Source organism: Vidua macroura, chromosome 2 (genome assembly GCF_024509145.1).
Source record: "Vidua macroura isolate BioBank_ID:100142 chromosome 2, ASM2450914v1, whole genome shotgun sequence".
In the NCBI taxonomy this organism is placed as follows: Eukaryota; Metazoa; Chordata; class Aves; order Passeriformes; family Viduidae; genus Vidua; species Vidua macroura.
The window spans coordinates 72,304,892-72,324,131 of NC_071572.1; the positions used below are offsets into that span (position 1 = coordinate 72,304,892).

At 36.7% G+C, this 19,240-nt stretch overlaps 1 protein-coding gene across 4 annotated transcripts in view; it reads right to left on the reverse strand.

The window, feature by feature from the left end:
- The window catches only part of SPAG17 (sperm associated antigen 17), an 85,464-nt gene that overhangs the window by 37,891 nt on the left and 28,333 nt on the right, over positions 1–19,240 (reverse strand). For all 4 annotated transcript variants that reach the window (XM_053970912.1, XM_053970911.1, XM_053970914.1 and 1 more), the window contains 11 exons: positions 17,653–17,834; positions 14,599–14,754; positions 13,918–13,999; positions 12,852–12,970; positions 11,799–11,936; positions 11,602–11,715; positions 10,002–10,152; positions 8,054–8,284; positions 6,010–6,095; positions 5,231–5,347; positions 3,488–3,642 (listed from right to left, as the gene is read on the reverse strand). In XM_053970912.1, the coding sequence (XP_053826887.1) occupies positions 3,488–3,642; positions 5,231–5,347; positions 6,010–6,095; positions 8,054–8,284; positions 10,002–10,152; positions 11,602–11,715; positions 11,799–11,936; positions 12,852–12,970; positions 13,918–13,999; positions 14,599–14,754; positions 17,653–17,834 (1,531 nt within the window). The remainder of the gene's footprint in view (positions 1–3,487; positions 3,643–5,230; positions 5,348–6,009; positions 6,096–8,053; positions 8,285–10,001; positions 10,153–11,601; positions 11,716–11,798; positions 11,937–12,851; positions 12,971–13,917; positions 14,000–14,598; positions 14,755–17,652; positions 17,835–19,240) is intronic.

Below are 19,240 nucleotides of genomic sequence, written 5' to 3' on the forward strand. Positions count from 1 at the left end.
CTTCTGCAATGTAGGTGGAGTCTGCTTTGGGAAACTTGCATGGAGAAACTGTTGGTCATATATCTACTCAGCAGGGAGAAGTTTATTCTGTTTGTATCTGACAAAAAGTGCACAAGCTATAAAAACCTATGGTGTTGAAAACAAAAGGCAGACCTAGTTTGGAACATAGAGCTGCCAGTACTGGAATAACTTGAAGATGAATATATGTTATAAATAAAAAAGACTCTATTTGTGTGGAAAATATTTTAGGCCAATGAAACAGTCATTCAAAGTCTAAAATACACATTCTATTAATATATATTCTGATGTCACTACTGCCAATGTCTGACTCAGAAGCATTTCTCAGAAAGGATTATTCTTTTCCAGTAACTTGTGTAATGTGTTTACTGTGAAACTATAAACAAATGTCATTAAGATTAACTTTGAGCAAAATAATGGTTTTGATAATGCTTGAATTAATTTGGCTTCCTGATAGAGTGGCCACTTATTCTAACCAGAATTAAAATGTTTTATATACACACTTATCACGTGTCCATGCCTTTGGATTCCCTTACTCAGTGGCATCCATTACATTTCACATGCAGACTCCTGCTGCCTACCCTTTAAACAGTATAATTTCTGAAATTTTGTATGTTCTATATGAACTACAGGAGGTGATATCCATAAAAAAGAAGGAAGGTAACTGGAATCTCCAGGAGCAAAAGCTGCTGCAATGTCAGAAATTTAATTTCCTTTTTGCATGAGAATTTGCTGTAACAGGACCCACTGTAATCAAAATGAAATTATTCTGTGATTCTGTAACCAACTGATTAGCAGATAACTGATTTATATTCCAGACAGCAACTATGAAACAAGCCTACAAAGATGGTCTGTAGTCTATAAGTTGTCACAATAAAGAAGTAACAAGTGAACACAGATAGAGAACTCTTATCAGAGAAATTGTCAAGTTCTGCACCTATTGCGCATTTGTAACTCTTCTATGATGATTCTTAAAGCTATACCAAAACTCTTCTGTGATTCTTAAAGCTATACCAAAAATAAGAATGATAGTAATTTTGATAAAAATAAAATCAATAAATTGTTATTAAACTCATCAGGAGTCAGTTATTTCATACAAAGGTAAAAACAAGTAATACTACTCTTAATTAATAAGTTGAGTTTGTGCCTGTTTCTGGCAACTTAGCAGGATCTGGAAGCTAACTGCAGGAAATAGCTTGAAGCACTCCAGGTATTTAATGAGTGTCTTCCACAGAAGTGTTATGTTGCTTGGAAACATACACTAGCAAATATTTATGATAGTTTGTCTGGAAATCTGAAATCATCTTTAGCAATAAGGGCTGAATAAAGTCTGAAAATGTGCTGATTATTTTGCAGAGTATAGACAGGTGTCAATGACACATAACAGAACCAAAAGAGGACCTATAGCTCTTCAAAAATTCTAAGTAGCATATATAGCAGTGATGTTGAATATGTCTAGGAAACAAGAGCAAAGCCAAACCATCTTGTCAGCATTCATTCCACTTTCTTACTCCTTGTTGCTTTGAAACAGAACCTGGACAAGCAGGCATTCTCCAAGCAGAAGTTATCTTTAATGTCTAAGCCTTGTTTCCAGGGGATGTGGAAGAGTAAGACATAGAAAGCACACAGTTATTTCATCCTCATCTGATTTATAATGCAGATAAAATGCATAATTTCTCCCTTGGATGCAAAATTAGCAGCTTGTCTTTTGCAGCTAACAAGAGCCTTTCCCATCTCCCAGTTGGTCTTGATCGATTTCAATGAATGCTCTTTCAAGGTGACCAGCCAGTCTGTGGTTTTACAACCCCAGAGATGATCAGTGGTTGTTTCAGGGACAAATGCTTCCTGAAGAAGTCTAGTACCTCCCTCTGCTTCTACAACACCAATATGCTGTTAGGATGAGGCGTTACTCAGCGTATGCAAACACCAGGTGACACGTCAGATGTTCTGGGGTGTGTGTCGTGCTCTCTGGTGTTTGTTCCTAAAGTGTATGTATGGGTCTCCTGGGGGTCTCATGTCATATGTGCCAACTCTGCCCAGAAAACCCAAATACACCAGGCAGCTGAAGTGGCACCAACTGTTTATGTTTAGGAAACTTGAATTAGGCATCTAAAGTCCAGTCCCACAAACGAGTGTAAGAACTTCTGGCAGAGTAAAGAGCTCTGGGTGCCAACAGACTGCTGTGTGACAGCCCTTGAGACCACTGACCCTATGCTTGGGTCTGTCTGAATGCAAGACCCAGCTTTACTTGAACATACCATCTTTCACTTATCTTTTGGGGAAGATTTTTGTTGCTATATAAATGCAAAACCACTGAGCAGACATTTAGTGGATCTACCCAACAAAACATAAAACAGCCAGCATTTTCTCCAAGGAACTTTGAATTTCTGCTGGTAAATATCTTCTGGCTCTGGTCCTATTCACTGCTAATCACAAGACACTGTTTTCATGGCAAATAATTTAAGTCCAAATGCCTGGAAAGCTGAGATGGACCTACACAGAGTTCCTCGACTGAGAGCAAAGATACAAAACACAATACAAAATATAGCTTCAGAAAGGCGCATTTTCCCTATGTAGTATTCAAACCTGTTCAAATTTATATAGGTGTCAACAAAAGTTTATTATAAAAGTTCCCATAATATGATAAATGAGGCAGAACACTCCGAAAATGATACCTGCTGACAAATGGCGGGGAAGTATTTTTACACTGCATAATTTGTTTGTAATTTTATTTGATAAATCTAATTAATCCATAGAGCACAAGAGTGACATACTTACAAATATTTCAGCTGTCCCTCTGTGGCATTTAATATTTTTACACATCAGTATATGGACAGTTATTCTATTTTCAGTCAAATTATTTGGAATAGTAGTTGCATCTACATAATCATTTATATCACTGCTTCAGTGCAAAAATGTGTTCCAAAATAAATAGGTTCACTAACAAAAGAGCTAATCGTGGACATATCAACCACTTGCACACATCCATCAGGTGAGCAGGTATTGATAAGGAATTAAGAAGAATGTGTTATTTTGTGGGGAAAAAAATCTAATAGTAACAAAGGGATTTGAACTTTTCTCAAAAAAATTTCCCACTAAATCACTCAATTTATGTATATATAGTAGAAAAACCTGGTAAGTATATACTTAGACAGAATTATTTTTTTAACATTCTTCACTTGAGATGTCCTACAATTTTCTTGCTGTGGCATTTCTAATATGATTTTGTATGTGTGTGTACACTATTTACATTTTTATACTTGATGATAAGGAGCTACACTCTGCATTGTTCTCACTCAGAAAAGTTCAACAGAATTCTTTTGATATAGCACTGTTTTTGACCTGCATGACTTCCTCATAAATGTGTCACATAGCCATATCTTAATTTCAAAGCTTTGCCCTAAGCACATCCATGGAGGCTTTAATTAAAAATGACTGTGAATAAGATAGGGAAGATAAAATCCATCACCTGAATCCCACATTAGAGTGCAGAGCAATATGCCAAGTCTCTTGGCTCAGACGATGTTGATTCATAGGATTGTGAAAAACCATTAGTAAAGAGTTATCTTGGGTATGATAAAAGGAATCAATACATCTATATTCTTGAGATGCTGTATGAAGGACCTGAAAAGGAAAGAAATAAAGGTACATCCTTCCTGCAGATGGTAGCATATGCGCAGAGGCTACACAGCACAGCTTTGAGCAAGAGGTGCTCCAGAACACTCTCCTACAAGATATACCCAAAGCATTTGGATTCCAGCAACCTGAATTGTTCAGGTAGGTGGAAACTGGAAGTGGATTGCTATTCATGTTGAGAATAGATACCAACTATGCTCCACCTTCTGACTGACCATGAATGAAAAATTTCAGCTTCACAAAACCCAAATAAATTAAAATAATTAAACAAATACTTAAACAAGTTTAAATAATAAAGTACTTAAATAAATAGCAAATAAAACCAGAATTATCATATACCAGATTAAAAAACACCCTAATTTACTTTTTTTTTATCTCAGTTGAGTTCCCTTGGTATTCAGTTTGCTTTACCATGACCTGCACATCTCTGAGATTTGCTGTGATCTACATTATTCCACCCTGCTCTGTACTGTCCCATCATTTTCAATATTTACATTGCCTGCAGGTTGAAACTTATTTTATAGTAATAGGTAGAAGAAAGCCTTCTTTTAAATTATTATTTTTCAGAACTATGCAGCTGAAGGTTCTAGAAGGATCTGTTCTATGATCTTTCCAGGAACAGAGGTGAGGCTGATTAAGTTGGTAGATTCCAGAGTTCTCCTTTCTACCCTTTTTAAAGATGTGCAAAATGTTTCTCTTTATCCAGTCATCTGGAACTTCACCTGACTGCCATGACTTTTCTTTCAAAAGGTTAATTTCAGCTGCAATAAAATGCTATTTTTTATTTTCCTTCAGTATATTTTTACTAGACTCACTAGTTATTGGTAGTTGAAGTAGTATTTGCTATTTATGTTGCATATGAAGGGATTCCCCACGCATTGAAATGCATGACCAGACTTCAAAATTAGCACACTAAAGGTGCTGCAAAAGTCCAGGCAGCACTTCCTTCATCCATGTGTCAGGATGAAATAAGAATTACAACCTATGAAGCTCAAGTCAGCACTAAAGCTCAAGTCAGGAACTAAAAATCCACTCCTCCCAAGAGGATGCTTCCCAATTCAAGCCAACTATACTTGAACATATCTTTCAGATTTGTCATTCTGTCTTTCTGCAAGATAAGTTATTAGTGTTTAGCTTGCAAAATTTCTGTAAATGATGCTTTTAGCCCTTAAAGGGTGAAGTACTGTAACAACTAAATTTTCTATTTGCCCATAAAACATACATTGCATATGCATTTGCAAAGTATGTTTTCACAACCATTGCACTGAGTCCCAAAACTGCTACAGAGGATGACCCAAAGGGCAAGGTGGTTTTGTCTCCACCACTCTTTCAGCTAAGAGACTTGCTGCCAAATAGAACACCTCCAGTTTGCCTAAACCAGGAAATAACAACCTGTTACAAACTAAATTTCGCATGAAGAACTGAAAAGTACCTAAAGCACAATAATTTTTTGTAAAAATGAAAGATAAAACTGAATCAATTATTGAGCAGAAAAATACCCTGAACTCCACTACTTCTACTTTATATAATGTTCCGAGGGAGGACTGCATAGATGAGTTTGTCAGTTCAAAGTTACCTGACGAAGAACATGTGGTTGAAAATGCTCTTCCAAACTCCAGTCTGCCAAGCAACGCCTCTGTGTCTTTTTTATTTCTTCTAAACTTGGTCCCAGGCCATAATTTTCCAGACTCATCTCAAAATACAACAAACCAAAATAATGAATATCAACATTTCAGTGTCAGTATTAAATTGACTGTAATCTTGTTGGATTAATAGACTGCACCCCATGTTGCATCACAGTTAACTGCATAATGATGCATATGTGCAGACCCATATGGCACTGTTTAATAAAAAATACAATTACTTGCAAGCAGGTTTGGTTTTGGACTTTTTATGACAAAATAATCTAAATACTTTTATTATTAGCTTATGTGTTTTTGAGTTCTGTAAGCAATTATGAGTACTCAAACATGTCCTGTGATGTAATTTTTAAATTGCTATGTTTATTATGGGATGTATGGCGGACAGGTGATTCTGAAGATGCCAAACTACACAGTTTTCTAGTGTGACACAGTTTGACAATTTCTTTTAAACTTTCACATTTGTATTTGTCCCCTGGTATTCAGCAAAACCAACAGAGAATTAACATTAACAGCTTCATCGAAACCTGTCACCTTGGAATTCAAAGAAAGTGATTTCACAGAGCTTAAAAATTATGTCAGTCTTTTCCAAACATCATAGAATTAACATTTGCATGCAGGATTGCAAAGGAATCCCCAGTAACATGGCCTGGCATTGAACAGTATCTTCTGCTGCCTCATATAAAGCCTAGTTGACTCCATTTCTCACACTTACCATATCAGAATAAAGATGATCCAATTCTATGTTCAAAAGAGGATAAGCCAGATCATCTTCATCTTCATCACTTGTTTCTGTACACCCTGCAAATTGAAAGCAGAACTTAAAGAATTGTTCCATAAATTTCAGCCCTACTAAGGTTGGAGTAGTGCAATTTCCTTGGTGTCCCTGATGAGACTGACAAAGTTGAAGCTTCCTTTTCTTGTCCTATAATTATGTCCTATAATTACACAACCAGCTCTGCTATGCTTCTTTACTAAGACAGCACTTTAAAATCCAGTGACAACAAGTGCCAGATATTTAAATAAAATTAAAAGAAAAAAAGAAGACCCACTCAAATCATCCTTTCTATCTGACCCATGCTGGCCCACTAAAAATACTCTCAGAAGTAGCCTCCAGGTTCATAAACAAAGAACCATTTTTCTTCTTTAAAAAGCATTGCTTTGCACAGATGGTATTAAAATAAAAGGCAAGACCAATTGTTCTAGTATTTTCACACGTTTTTGACAGATGTAAATTTTAAAGTTTAAATTAATTTGGTTTATACAGATCCATAAGCTACTGACAGAATGTTAGTTCTCCTGAGGATCTGACTAGTCATTCCATTGTTGCAATGAGCACCTGATATGAACAGCATCACATGAGGACTTTAACTTCTATATTCTCTTAATTAAAAAAAAAATTCCTTTCAATACAATACTTTATTCCCTAAGTAAGGGCAGAGGTCCCTAATATTTGATCAAAATTCACACGTACAGGAAAATTACTCTTTCTGGTGGAAAATACACCACAAAGTATTTGTTTGTAAGTGTCTTATAACCAGCTCAGCTTCCAGACACACATCTTTAGGCTCTGCTTCTCTTGGAAATTATTTCTGTTTACTGACTGCCTTTAGAAGATTGAAGAAACCTGAAAGGAAATGTTTTATCTTCCTGGTATTTGCTTTTGTGCTGCAGAAGTGCTGAAATGTTATGTTTGTAACTGCAAAATTTAGTATCATGACTAGTACAAAAGCAAAATAAAATAACACCAAAAATGTTCCCTAGATGCAGAAGAAAAGCAGATAAGCAGGACTCATTTTTGTCTGCTCCAGCCTTCTAAGAAAATGATCCCATCTAAGCTTCTTGCTTAGATATTGCTGTTAGGAAAGCATGGACAACATCACAAAGTACTGCATCCAGCTCTGGCGTCCTCAGCACAGGGAACACATGGACCTGTTGAAGTTGGTCCAGAGTAGACCCAATGAAGGTGATTGCAAAGATGGAGAACCTTTCCTGTGAAGACAGGCTCAGAGAGCTCAGCCTGGAGAAAAGAAGACTCTGGGGAGTTCTTCTTATTGTGGCCTTGGAAGAGACTTTGTAGTAGGACCTGTAGTCTAGGATAAGGAGTAAAGGTTTTAAAGGAAAGGAGGATACATTCAGACTAGGTATAAGGAAGAATTTTTTTATCATAAGGGTGATAAAACGCTGGAACAGGTATCCCAGAAAGGTGGTGGATGCTCCATCCCTGGAAGTACTGGAGGTCAGATTGGACTCTGAGAAACCTGATCTAGTTGAAAATGTCTTTGCTTATTGCAGGGATGTCAGAACAGATGACCTTTAGAGGTCCATGCCAACCTAAACAATGATTCTATGATTCTGTGATCATGAACCTAAAGGTATAATTGCTTAAAATGACCTAATTTCTACTTTTCTTGTGTCCTGAAAAAATAATAACTTGATTTTAATGTTGCTTTTTGGCCAACACATCCCTTTAACCAGGCTGACAACTTTTCATTATGCTAGAGTCTGCAGGAGAAAATGCAGAACTTGAGAAAATTCATTCTGCGTCATCTACAATTGTTAATGCTGTAGTACAAAATAGCTTTTGTCTTTATTCTAGTATTCCTACAGAGTTACTCAATGTACAGGCCATACAATATTTGAAAATTTGATGACTTGTGCAAGGAAGAAAAATCACATCCCTGCAATAGCAAATGATACGGTAAGACAAATAGTGGATTCAAATTCTTCAGGACTAACGTAAACAGAAAACTTTTTACCAGAGCTTCTTGGAGATTTCCCATTAAATTTCTTTTCCATAAGGAAGAGTTGTCTCAGCTGTCTTGCAAACATGGCTGGATTATCCCAAGGGATATAAGACACTTCAGAATCACCTCCAACCTTAGATCCAGAGCTCTCCAGGAAACCAGAGTCACTTAGCCCAGTCAGCTTCATGCTTTCAAAAGTAAATACTCTGAAGGCTCTTTCTACTTCAGCCCAACTCAGAAGTTCTAAAAAAGAATTACAATCATTAACTGAAAATGCCCTTACAGCTCAGCAGAAAATAAATACAAGACTATTTAAGTGTATTGTTCTTGGCAACTCTGCAAAAGCCAACAGCAATTTCCTTTATGGTACTGGATCAACTTATGTGGGCTACATTTTACACTGCATTCAAAGTTGAATGCTTCAAAATCGCAAAATGATATGGCTATGTATTAATCCATCTTAAATGAAGTGGTTCCTACATCTGAATACCTTCTGGCTCATTAACTTTATATAAATGATGTTGATTTTAAAATACTGAGTAGACTTTATCAGAACAGTTAGCAACTAGTTATTTTCAGTTCATGAAATGTTTCCATTATCTGTAACATTTCAAAAAAAGTATCAATTTTTTTTCCTCTTCAGAAAGAATTTTACACATAATTTAAACAGAAGCATGCAAGGTGCAAAGGCAACAATAAATCCTGCTTATGCTTGTATGCATGTGTGTCCATATAATAATGATAATCATGCGAGGGACTGAAGTTTAAGACATGGAGTACAATGCCCAAATCACATAAAGCATATCTTCAGTTTTAAATATTTTCTCTTTAGAGTGGTTAAGCACCTAAACACTTCATATATGTTGAGAATGTTTGATCTCTCATCTTCTGTTCAAATTAATCATCTCCTTTGATAAAAGCAAAGGCTTTGCTAGCTAAGTTACCAGTTAGGAGAGTCTGGCAGTACAGTATGGCCCAGTGAGGATCATCAAATTCAACACCCATCAGCTGGAAGACTATAGCAATAGTGAATACTTGAATAGCTTACTGTCCAAAATGAACATACCAACAACTAGAAACAACAGAGAAGTGTAAATTAATCCAACACAGGGAATTCAGGTTGAAAGAGCTGGGAAAGTACCTTCAAATCCTGTGATTTATATGATGACATGAATGTAATCAAAGAGATTTGGATGTTTATATTTCTTAATAACCTAGAGCAGACTTTTGACACTACCTAAGGGTATTTATGTAGTCTTTGGGATTGTTTCCCAGCATATGTCATGGCAGCAAGCACACTCCAAGAAAAGGTAACTGCAGAAGTGATTATGGTTGGAGAAGTGAATGTATTCTTGGTTTGATAAAGGGACTGTTATAAAGTATCTTCATTATTAACACCAACAGCTTACACATGAATAACACAACACACAATGTATTGTGAACATTGTATGAAATATACAATGTATTTCAGAATACATTCTGAAAGCCATGTATTGTTCCATAAAAATTGTCTACCTAAGATACATGTGCTTTACCTCAAAAAGTGAGTTGATAAATCAACATAGTTTACATCAGTGTATCTCAAAATGCATTCTACATTCTAGGACCAAAATTGCAACTTTTTACCATTGTTTTTTTTTTTTTTCCCCGTCAGAATTAGTAAGGGTTTGTAAGTTTGTAAATATAGATAAATAAAGTAGTTCCAAGATAAGTTCCAGCTCTTAGTTACACAATATTTAACACTCACAGTCATTCCCGTTAACCATGAAACTGAGGTCTGAAGTTAGGGTTAACTTGTATAGTAGGCTATAATTATATATAAGCAAGAATGTGAAAATGGGAAATTCTGCAAAGGTTTATTTGGCAGCTTTAAAATCTTGCCCCAAAATTCCTGCTATTTGAGAAGATCATCAACCAGAAATAAAAAGAATGGAAATTATATCAATGAAAATCATTTTACCAGTAGTAAAATAATGCATGAGCTCGTGAGCTCTGGCCAAGCGTTTAGTGTTGTTTTCAATTGAAGGAGGGGTGAAATGGATAAGTTCTGTAAGAGGCAGTTTATCCATCATTTCATGCTCAATCTTTTCTGGATTGAAGTTCTCCTGGACCTGGAACAAAAATCAAAGTACCAGAGTTAAAGTAAACTTTCACACTATTGACTTTCCAAAAATTATGTTTGAATAAAGGATAATGTCTGCTTTCTACGGCAGAAGACTTTAGCATGTGCTTAAGCCAGTTGGACATATATTTGAACATGTGCCCACAGTGTGGTTTTGAATCATGGTGTCAGATACTGTAGGCAGAAAAATATTAGACACATAAAAGAATGACTGACAGCATAATAACAGACATTTGTTAGAAGTTATTTGCCTGTGCTAGCTAAAAACACAGAAATATGTACTGATCTGTTCAGACTGGCAGCAGGTACCTTCCATGTATCTTTCAGCTGGCCTGCGCTACTTTTTATAGTAATGAAATCAAGAAACTTATTGATCAGTCTGTGAAGAGAGGCATCCCTCTATATCCAAGGATTTATTTTTTCAGATGTAGTGGTATCTTTCAGTTTCACGCTTTTTAGTATTACACACTTATGGTACCTTTGTCTTCAACTGCCTATTACAAATGTTTGTCCTCTATTCTTTCCTCAAACATTGTGCTATATCCTGAATTTCCTCTTCAGCAAGTATATAAAATACATCAAGAGTATGTCTGCTAAGAGCATCTTTTACATTGATTACTCAGTCCTTCCTTCTGCTTGAATACATCCAATGTGTCAAACTTGAGTTGTTTCTGAGTAGTTTTAATCAGTGGTTGTCAAAGTATTCCCCTGATAATTTGTAATCCATGAAGCCAGGCAGACATACCTTAGCTGTGAAATCTAGAACTGTATTATCACTTTTATTATCCTCAGTGAATTTTTAAAGTTTAATGGTAAAATTACACCTTGCCTTTGGAAAAATTCAAGACATTCACAGTGATTTTTTTAATTCAGAAAGTCTGGGAACTGTTACTTTGCAATAATCCCAAACTATGCAGTCTCTGAACCTTTCTGTCTTTGTTAGAATTTGGCAGTATCTTGGTTACATGCTATGCTGCAACTATTTTGCTAACCTGAATACATTTGTTGTGTTCATTAATAACTGCTATGTATTTTCTTCTACTTCTCAGCATTTTATCATTCAGTCTAATTCTCCATGCAAAATCACTGTAAACTAGTTAGCAACTCATTTTCCATAGTACCATCAGTATTTAAAAGCAAATCAACAGTTCTGTAATATCTCTCATCTATGCCAAAGGCTAAACATTCTCATTAATAATGCAAATAGATCACTGACATCAGTAGGTTTGTGCTCCATGTTTGTGAGGTGCCCCCCAACAGTAACTCATTGCTTCTTAAGTAAACTAAACATGTGTTGGTGTGTCCATCTCAGTAGAAAAAAATATGTAGGACATGCTGTCCTATTGTGTAAAAACACCACTCCTCCCCTTCTAGTGCATTGAGCATTCATTGCCAGTGAACTTTGGAAATATTTATATATAAATAAGTTGCACTGTACCTTCAGCAGGTGCAACCGCTGAGCCAGGGCATCATGGTAGTTAAATAAGAGAGGGTATTGGGGGGTGACAGTCTCTTGTTCACCATATTTAGGAGAAAAGTAGTCATAAAGATTCTGTTTAAAAAGAAAAGGAAGCAGCATTACACCCCAGTAATGAGATTTGTCATTTTAGGAAATGAACAAAAGACAACACAAACCTTTTTTTCACTCATAGGAAGTGAAAGAGAAGGAAGGACAGAGATTATATGATCTGCAATGGCACGATGCAGGTCATCTGCCTGAGGCTCTGGTGCCACCAGACTTGGTGGTGGAAGGTCTTCTTCACTTGCAATAACCTGGCAAATACAGTATATGTTAGCTTCCATCACGGTGTGACTGCTACTTAATTTTACCAGAAATACCAGGCAAATCCTGCTATAAGCTAAGCACACATCCATAAATTTTGTGAGGGAAGAAAAGCCTATTTTTTTCTACAAGTAGCAAAAATACAATTTTCCAAGTAAGTTCCTGCACAAAGCAAGGGCTGTGGAAAACAGAATTAAATGTTTTCCCAATTAGTTGCTTCTGAAAAGATAAGAAGAAAAATACTTCCAACTTGAAATGTTACAAATCCTGTGTTAAGGAACACAGGTAATTAAAACCTGATTGTCTATTAGGTGTTGGACTTTGAGTATTCTTACTCAGTCTATTTTCAGGCTAAGTTACAAAAAGAAAAACCCCCAAAATTATGCTGAAATGTTACTCCTTAAAGAAGGATTTCCAAATCATATTGTGTGTCTCGTCTAAATCATAAATTGTGCCTGAACTCAACAGAAGTCAGATCTGCCTAGCACTAGCATGGATGCTCTTATGTTAGGCTTGACCTAAAACCTTTGAACTGAGTAAACCAACAGAAGTTCAGTATCAATAACATTGCTGAAGGACACGAAAACTTGTTATTGACTTGGATAAGAAATTGCACCTTTCTCATTTGATTATATTTGTAGTCTTCAAAAATTAACTAGGGAGTAACCCTACATATATATATATATATATATATACATATATATATATATACAGGGTAAGTGCACAATATGAAAGAAAATCAAAGTTTGGAGTTTTGATGCCTTTGTATTGAACCTCCTTGCTCGGTGCCTCATGCACAGTCTCATATTTTAGGTTTAAACAGATGGATTTATTTATCTTTGATGATTCATTATATTAGGTCTAGGCCAAAATAGCCACAGAAATTAAAAAGAGAACATTCCCACCTGTTCCAACATGCAGCTCAGCATTAAGGGTACAGAAAAGTACTCCTCAGGAATCTGATTCAGCAAGTCATTGTAATACCTCATGTCCACAGAAGGAAACAGAATAGAAGTTTCTTCTGCTGTATTAAGAGATAAAACATTAAGATATGTTTGTTCAGAAATGCCAATTTATAGTCCAAGTCAGTTCTGCAAGCCTGCAGATAATGCAAAACCGGGAGGAGCTGTTGATTCTCCCAGAGGCAGGGAGGCCCTGAAGAGGGACCTTGACAAACTAGAGGGCTGGGCAATTATCAACTGTATGAAGCTTAAAAAGCAGAAGTGTTGGATTCCATGCCTGGGATGAGGCAACCCTGGATGTACAGACAGACTGGGGAATAAGATGCTGGAGAGCAGCACCACAGAAAGCAACCCAGGGGTCCTGTTTGATGGAAAACTGAATATGAGGCAGTCATGCCCTGGCAGCCAGGAGGGCCAACTGTGTCCTGTCATCAGGCATGGCATCGCCAGCAGGGCAAGGGAGAGGATTGTCCTGCTCTGCTCTGCACTGGGGCAGCCTCACCTTGAGTCAGTGGAGTTTTAGGTTGGGTATCAGAGAAATTTTCACCAGAGGGTGGTTGGGGACTGGAACAGGCTCCACAGGAAAGTGGTGAAAGTACTAAGCCTGTCAGTTCAAGAAGCATTTGGAAAATGGTTTCAGGCACATGCTATGTGATGTCCTATGCACGGCTAAATTGGACTCAGTGATCCTTGTGGGTCCTTTCCAACTCAGAATATTCTGTGATTCTGTGAACTTTCAGACAATATTTATTAAAAAGAGTCTAACAAAGTTAGATACCAAACAAAATTACTGAGATATTTTAAATCTGAATTTTTCTAGGAATAGATAGAAAATGTGATTTTCTAAAGAACTTGGTTATCGCCACTCAGACACTTCCAGAATGTTCACCAGGATACACAACATCTTCAGCTAACTGCACAAATCATTTTGAGGATTTGTGCTGTCTGATGAATGAATGGTTTGAAGAGGGATCAACTACAGACAGGTGCTTTAACCCTTTAAACATACTCTCTGAGAAAACTACTGTTGGCAGAATTTCTTCTGATTTCCCTTTTTTCTTTGTAGGTGACATCTGTGGTGCTGGTTGCTCCTAAGTGAACGAAAGTTAACATAAAAAAAATCAGAAACCACAAAACAAATAGGTATTGCACAAATAGGTGGGAGAACTTAATTTCAAGTAGCTTTGGTTACTCACCCTAGACTACATGATAAACTTTTAACTGGAACAAGATAGTAAGAATGTAGCACATGTTCTAATAAGCTACTTTCTTCTGCCTACTTAACCTTTTGCCCACTACCAAAAAAAAAAAAAAGGAAATAGATATTGCATAGAACTAATAATCTCTTTTTTTTTTTTTTTGACAGTTCACAGGTCTGTAACATTGCATAGTAGCTCTGTGCAGGCATATTGAGTTTTCAGACACAAGAATGTATCATCAGACGCTATTTAAGAAATATCTACACCTGTGATACTTTATGCCTATAGGATCCTTCCAATTTCCTTTTTCTGTTTCCTCAATGCTCAGCTATTTTTTCCCCGTTTTTTGAGTTTTAAATGCTAAAACCAAAAATACAACTGAAAATTATTCACAGAGTGATGTTCCAAGGTGAATTTTTGAGACAAAATTAAAGACAGGCAATTCTACCCTATGAGTAGTTATTTTCAACAAGAAGAGAAAGGGTCCTTGCCTCAACTGAAGGTGGTTGTGTTGATTTGCTCTCTGGTAACAGAGGCACATTAATTAACTTGGTGTTTTCCAAGTAGTTGCAATGCTGTCTTCTCCAGTCCAGGCAGTCATACATCAAACAAGCAATGTGTTCAAACAGCACAGTACCAAATGCAAGCTATGAGAGAAAATCAGAGACAAAGGATGAAGAGCGTGTATAAAATGTCATGTAACTTAGTGACAGCAGTCATTAGCTCTTTAACCAGCAGATCTGCATCTGTTTATAAAATTTCCAAAAGACTTTTTCCTCCACCAATTCAATATGATTTATAGAGTTATTCTAAAACCTTCATTTTATTTGCCTTAACACTACCACAGCACAGTATGGACTGGTTATTGCATAAAGGCTGTAGTTGTTATAAAGTCTAACTTGTCTTAACAGTAACTGCTCAAGATCTGCTATCTTAAAGATGGAACTTAAGAGGTTTTTTTGGATGGTAAGGAATAGGAGAGGAAAATTAAAAGTAATTTGTAATGTATGTACGTTTTTACTAGTGATCAACCTGCAGCATATTTGCAAGGTCAATAATTTCCCTGCTCTAGAAGGATAAAAAATAAAACCCTAACCAGGTATTTAATATAATCTCATATTATTTGCTTTCTTTCTGTTGCCCTTTGAAAACAAAGAAAGCCTCAAGAATAGCATTCTGAAATCCACAGCTGTGAGTGAAAGAATGTCAGCATAGTACCCAAATGTCCAAAAGGAGAGCGCTGTATCTGCAAAAATCTGACAAGGTAAGAGTCATGGTTCTTGAGGTCATGTACTGTGGTTTTCACCAAAGCTTGAGAGGAATAAAAAGAATAATAGCAACTGCTATTTTAAATATTAAATGTTCTTGTACAAATACCAATACCCTGTAGGAAACCACTTGAAACACTCAAGTTTCAGCAGCTTGAATGGATGCATTCTTATCATGTACATCCTGGACTTTGTGGAAAGGACGGAATTATTATAACTTCTAAATGATTTCTGTAAAAAGCCCTTTTCTGAGTGATTCTTTCACTTTTGTGAATTGAGGGCAAGTCTCTTGTACTAAGAAGTTTGCCTCTAAGAGGTGGCTAACAACATTGAATTTCTCAACTTTAAATTTCCTAAAATAGAACACAGTGAAGAAGCACAACTGACATTAGGCACTAAGAATAATAACAAACCCTTAAGAATTATTAAACATCTTATTTCCTCAACTCAGTGGCTCTTTATGACACTGGGAAACAGGCAATCCAAATCATTGATAAGTTATGGAATACTTGACTCCATTTTCAGAGCATTTAAAGACTAGAAGAGACACTTGGGAAAGAAATTCTATTTGCAGAAACAAAATGTTCATTAATATTCTTGCACCTTTGTTTTCCCAGTTCAATAGTCTTCTGAAGAATGGGTGTTAGTATAACACCTTTTCATCCATTTATTTGTATATATAAGGTATCACTAGAGCCCATAAAAGTTTTATATAAAATACTGGAATGTTTTCAATGCAGTCTTTTAAACAAAACAAGATTTTTTACAAAGTCATAAGTAACAAAACTCTGCTACTCAATGGGATCCAAGCAAAGTTTAGCATAATTACAATTTTGTGATTCAATTTGCCTGATCTCTCCTCAGGACATAGATGTTTATCAAAAGTTTTTCAAGTCTAACCATTAGTGACTCTTCAATAAAGTAAATATTTTTTAAAGTACTTTCCATTTTAAAGATCTCAAATCTGAGAGCAGAGACTACTTGCAGTACGCAATACTCTGTCATTTTTGTATTAATGTCTAACATTTTGCCCCAAGAATTTTCCTCCTATGTGTCTTGCACATCAGAGATGCAGCAAGTTTGGACTCAGAGATTCTCCAGAAAGTCCAGAAGAATGGACTTACTTTATCCACCTATGATTTCAGAACTTATATGCTCCCCACCTGTTTCCTAAAAAACTTTCAAGCTTTCTTACTTGTGTAGGGCTCATGAAACTGTAACTCCAGTCTGTTGAAATCTGTTTCAGTGACAGATGTTTTTTCCTTAATTTCAACTATAATATAGGTGCTTGCAAGATATTCAAAAGTAGAAACCCTGTAAGATGTGATTATAGGGAAGATAAAAACTGTTTTCCCAAAAGAGGCTTGGCACTGTAAGATTATATAAAGAGGATAATGATAAGTAATATCATAAGTAGCAAGCCTACATGATTCCACAATTAAGGCATTTTCAGTGAATGCTTTGGAAACCACTGTGAGTTGTTTGCATACAGAATCCACTGTACTACAAATAAGGGTTAAAAGAATGTAGTTTAACCCTAGAAAGTCCTTTAATCCTCATAATGCAGACTACAAATACAGTAGGTCAAATTATAGCATGTTGCCTAATTTTGTTTTAGCAGTTTGTATTTTTTACTGCTGACACTGTAGATTGAGAAATACTAGACTCTTTTACCTCACTATATGTGAGAATCTAGGATGGAAAACATTTCTAATGATTCATTTTCTCCTTCAGTGCCTGGTAATAGTCCTGACTCAGCAGGCTATAATGAGTAATAAGTTAGAGCCATGTTTTGGCCAAAAAGAAGCAGAACTGAGTATGATAAAGCAACATCATATATCAAAATGTATTCTTGCATTCAGCTATTTTTTTCTCATGTGACTATTCTGAGGTGCAGTAAGTAGGCCTGATGTTATGAGAACAAAAATATATATAACTATGTGTTATTTCATACACACATATGACTCTCAAGTGAGATGTAAACTGGGTCTATAAAGATGCTGAATAACTTTAAAGCCTCAAACTATTTTACAACTCTTCTGTTGTGGCCTACAATATTAAGAAACTCCAAATCAGTCATTTTCATTCAAAGACTCCTTGTAAACAGATGCTGAATGAAGTTGTTGGATACATAGAAGTAATTTTTGTTCAAGATAACAAATATACTAACTACTATGGTTCTGTTTCAGAGAAGACTTGAGATTAAATTCCTAAAGCGTTCTTAAAAGTTACAAACCCTAAAGCATGGCATGCACTGTAAAAACCGAATGTACTGACCAGCATTTCACTGTCTGACCAATCAGGGGGAAAGTCACTTTCCTTAACTAGGTAATGAAGCCTGGCAACATCAAAGAGACTCGATCCATGCTTTCCACTGTTCAGAATGGGCTCCAGGAATTTCCAAAATGTTTCCAGGTCTTTCTTAGCTTCATCTTCCTTTTTTTTCTCTGCTTCTACATCTAAAATATATAAGTATTTGACAAATCATGGTACAATGTCTCCCTTTAACATAAAGCACAAATCATGCATCAGTCTTCTGTAAGTATTACTAAAGTATTTCCATCCTCAGAGTCTCAGCAAATATCTGACACCCAACTTGGAGATTAAAAAATACCCCCACTTATATCTTGCCATCATCTTCTATTCCAACTACATCACTGATCCTGAAAGGGACCTGAGGGGCTCATCTGGTAAAACTCCTCTGCTCAAGCAGGGTCACCAAGAGCAGACTGCCCAGGACCATGTCCAGATGGCTTTTGAGTACCTTCAAGAATGAAGACTCCATGACCTCTCTGGGCAATCTGTGATAGCATTCAGTCAACCTCATAGTAAACAAATGTTTCTTTGTCTTCAGGTAACACCCCTTGTTTCAGTTTTGTCATTGCCTCTTGTCCTGTAACTGAACACCACTGAAAACAGCCTGGCTTCCTTTTCTTTGCACATTCCTGTCAGGCATTTATACACATTGATGAGTTCCCTCCAGGCTCTTTCTTCTCCATCATTCCCATACATTTCCATACATCAGAGTAAACATTCCCAGCTCTCTCAGCCTCTCCTCATATGAGAGATGCTCCAGTCCTTTGAACATACTTGTGGTCATTTGATGGACTCTCTCTGGTAGCTCCGTATCTGTCCTGTACTGAGAAGTCCAGAACTGGACACAGAACTCTAAGTATGGCCTCACCAGTGCTGAGTACAAAAGAAAGTTCAAATCCCCTGACCTGATGCAGCCTTGGATACCACTAGCCTTGTTTGCTGCAAAGGCACAGGCCTGGCTCACATTCAGCTTAGTGCCACCACCCCTGAGTCCTTCTGTGCAGAGCTGCTTTCCAGCCAGTTAGCTCCCACCATGAACTGGTGCGGGACTTAGGCCTTACTGAATTTTATGAGGTCCTGCCAGACCATTTCTCCATCCTGTTGAGGTCCCTCTGAAAACCAGCACAATTCTATGGTGTTTCAGCCATTCCTCCTAGTTTTGCATCATAAGAGTACTTGCTGAGAGAACTCTCCTGATCACTAACAAAGATGTTCAGCTGGACTCATACCACCAATACCCTCTGATACCCTCTAGGCCAGGATGCTCAGCCAGTTTTCAATCCAACTCAGTGTTTGCTTACCCAGCTTCTTTATGAGAAGACAGTGTCAAAGATCTTACTGAGTCAGGGCAGACAATATCCCCTGCTTCCTCCTCCTCCTCTACCAAGACAGTAATTTTGTCATAGAAGGTTATCAGGTTGGTTAAGAATGACTTCCATTGGCAAATCCATGCCAAATGACCAACTCCTTGTCCTTCATGTGCCTGGAAATGTTTCCAGGATTAACTGTTCTATCATCTTCCCAGAGACTTAGAAGAGTCTGAGTGGCC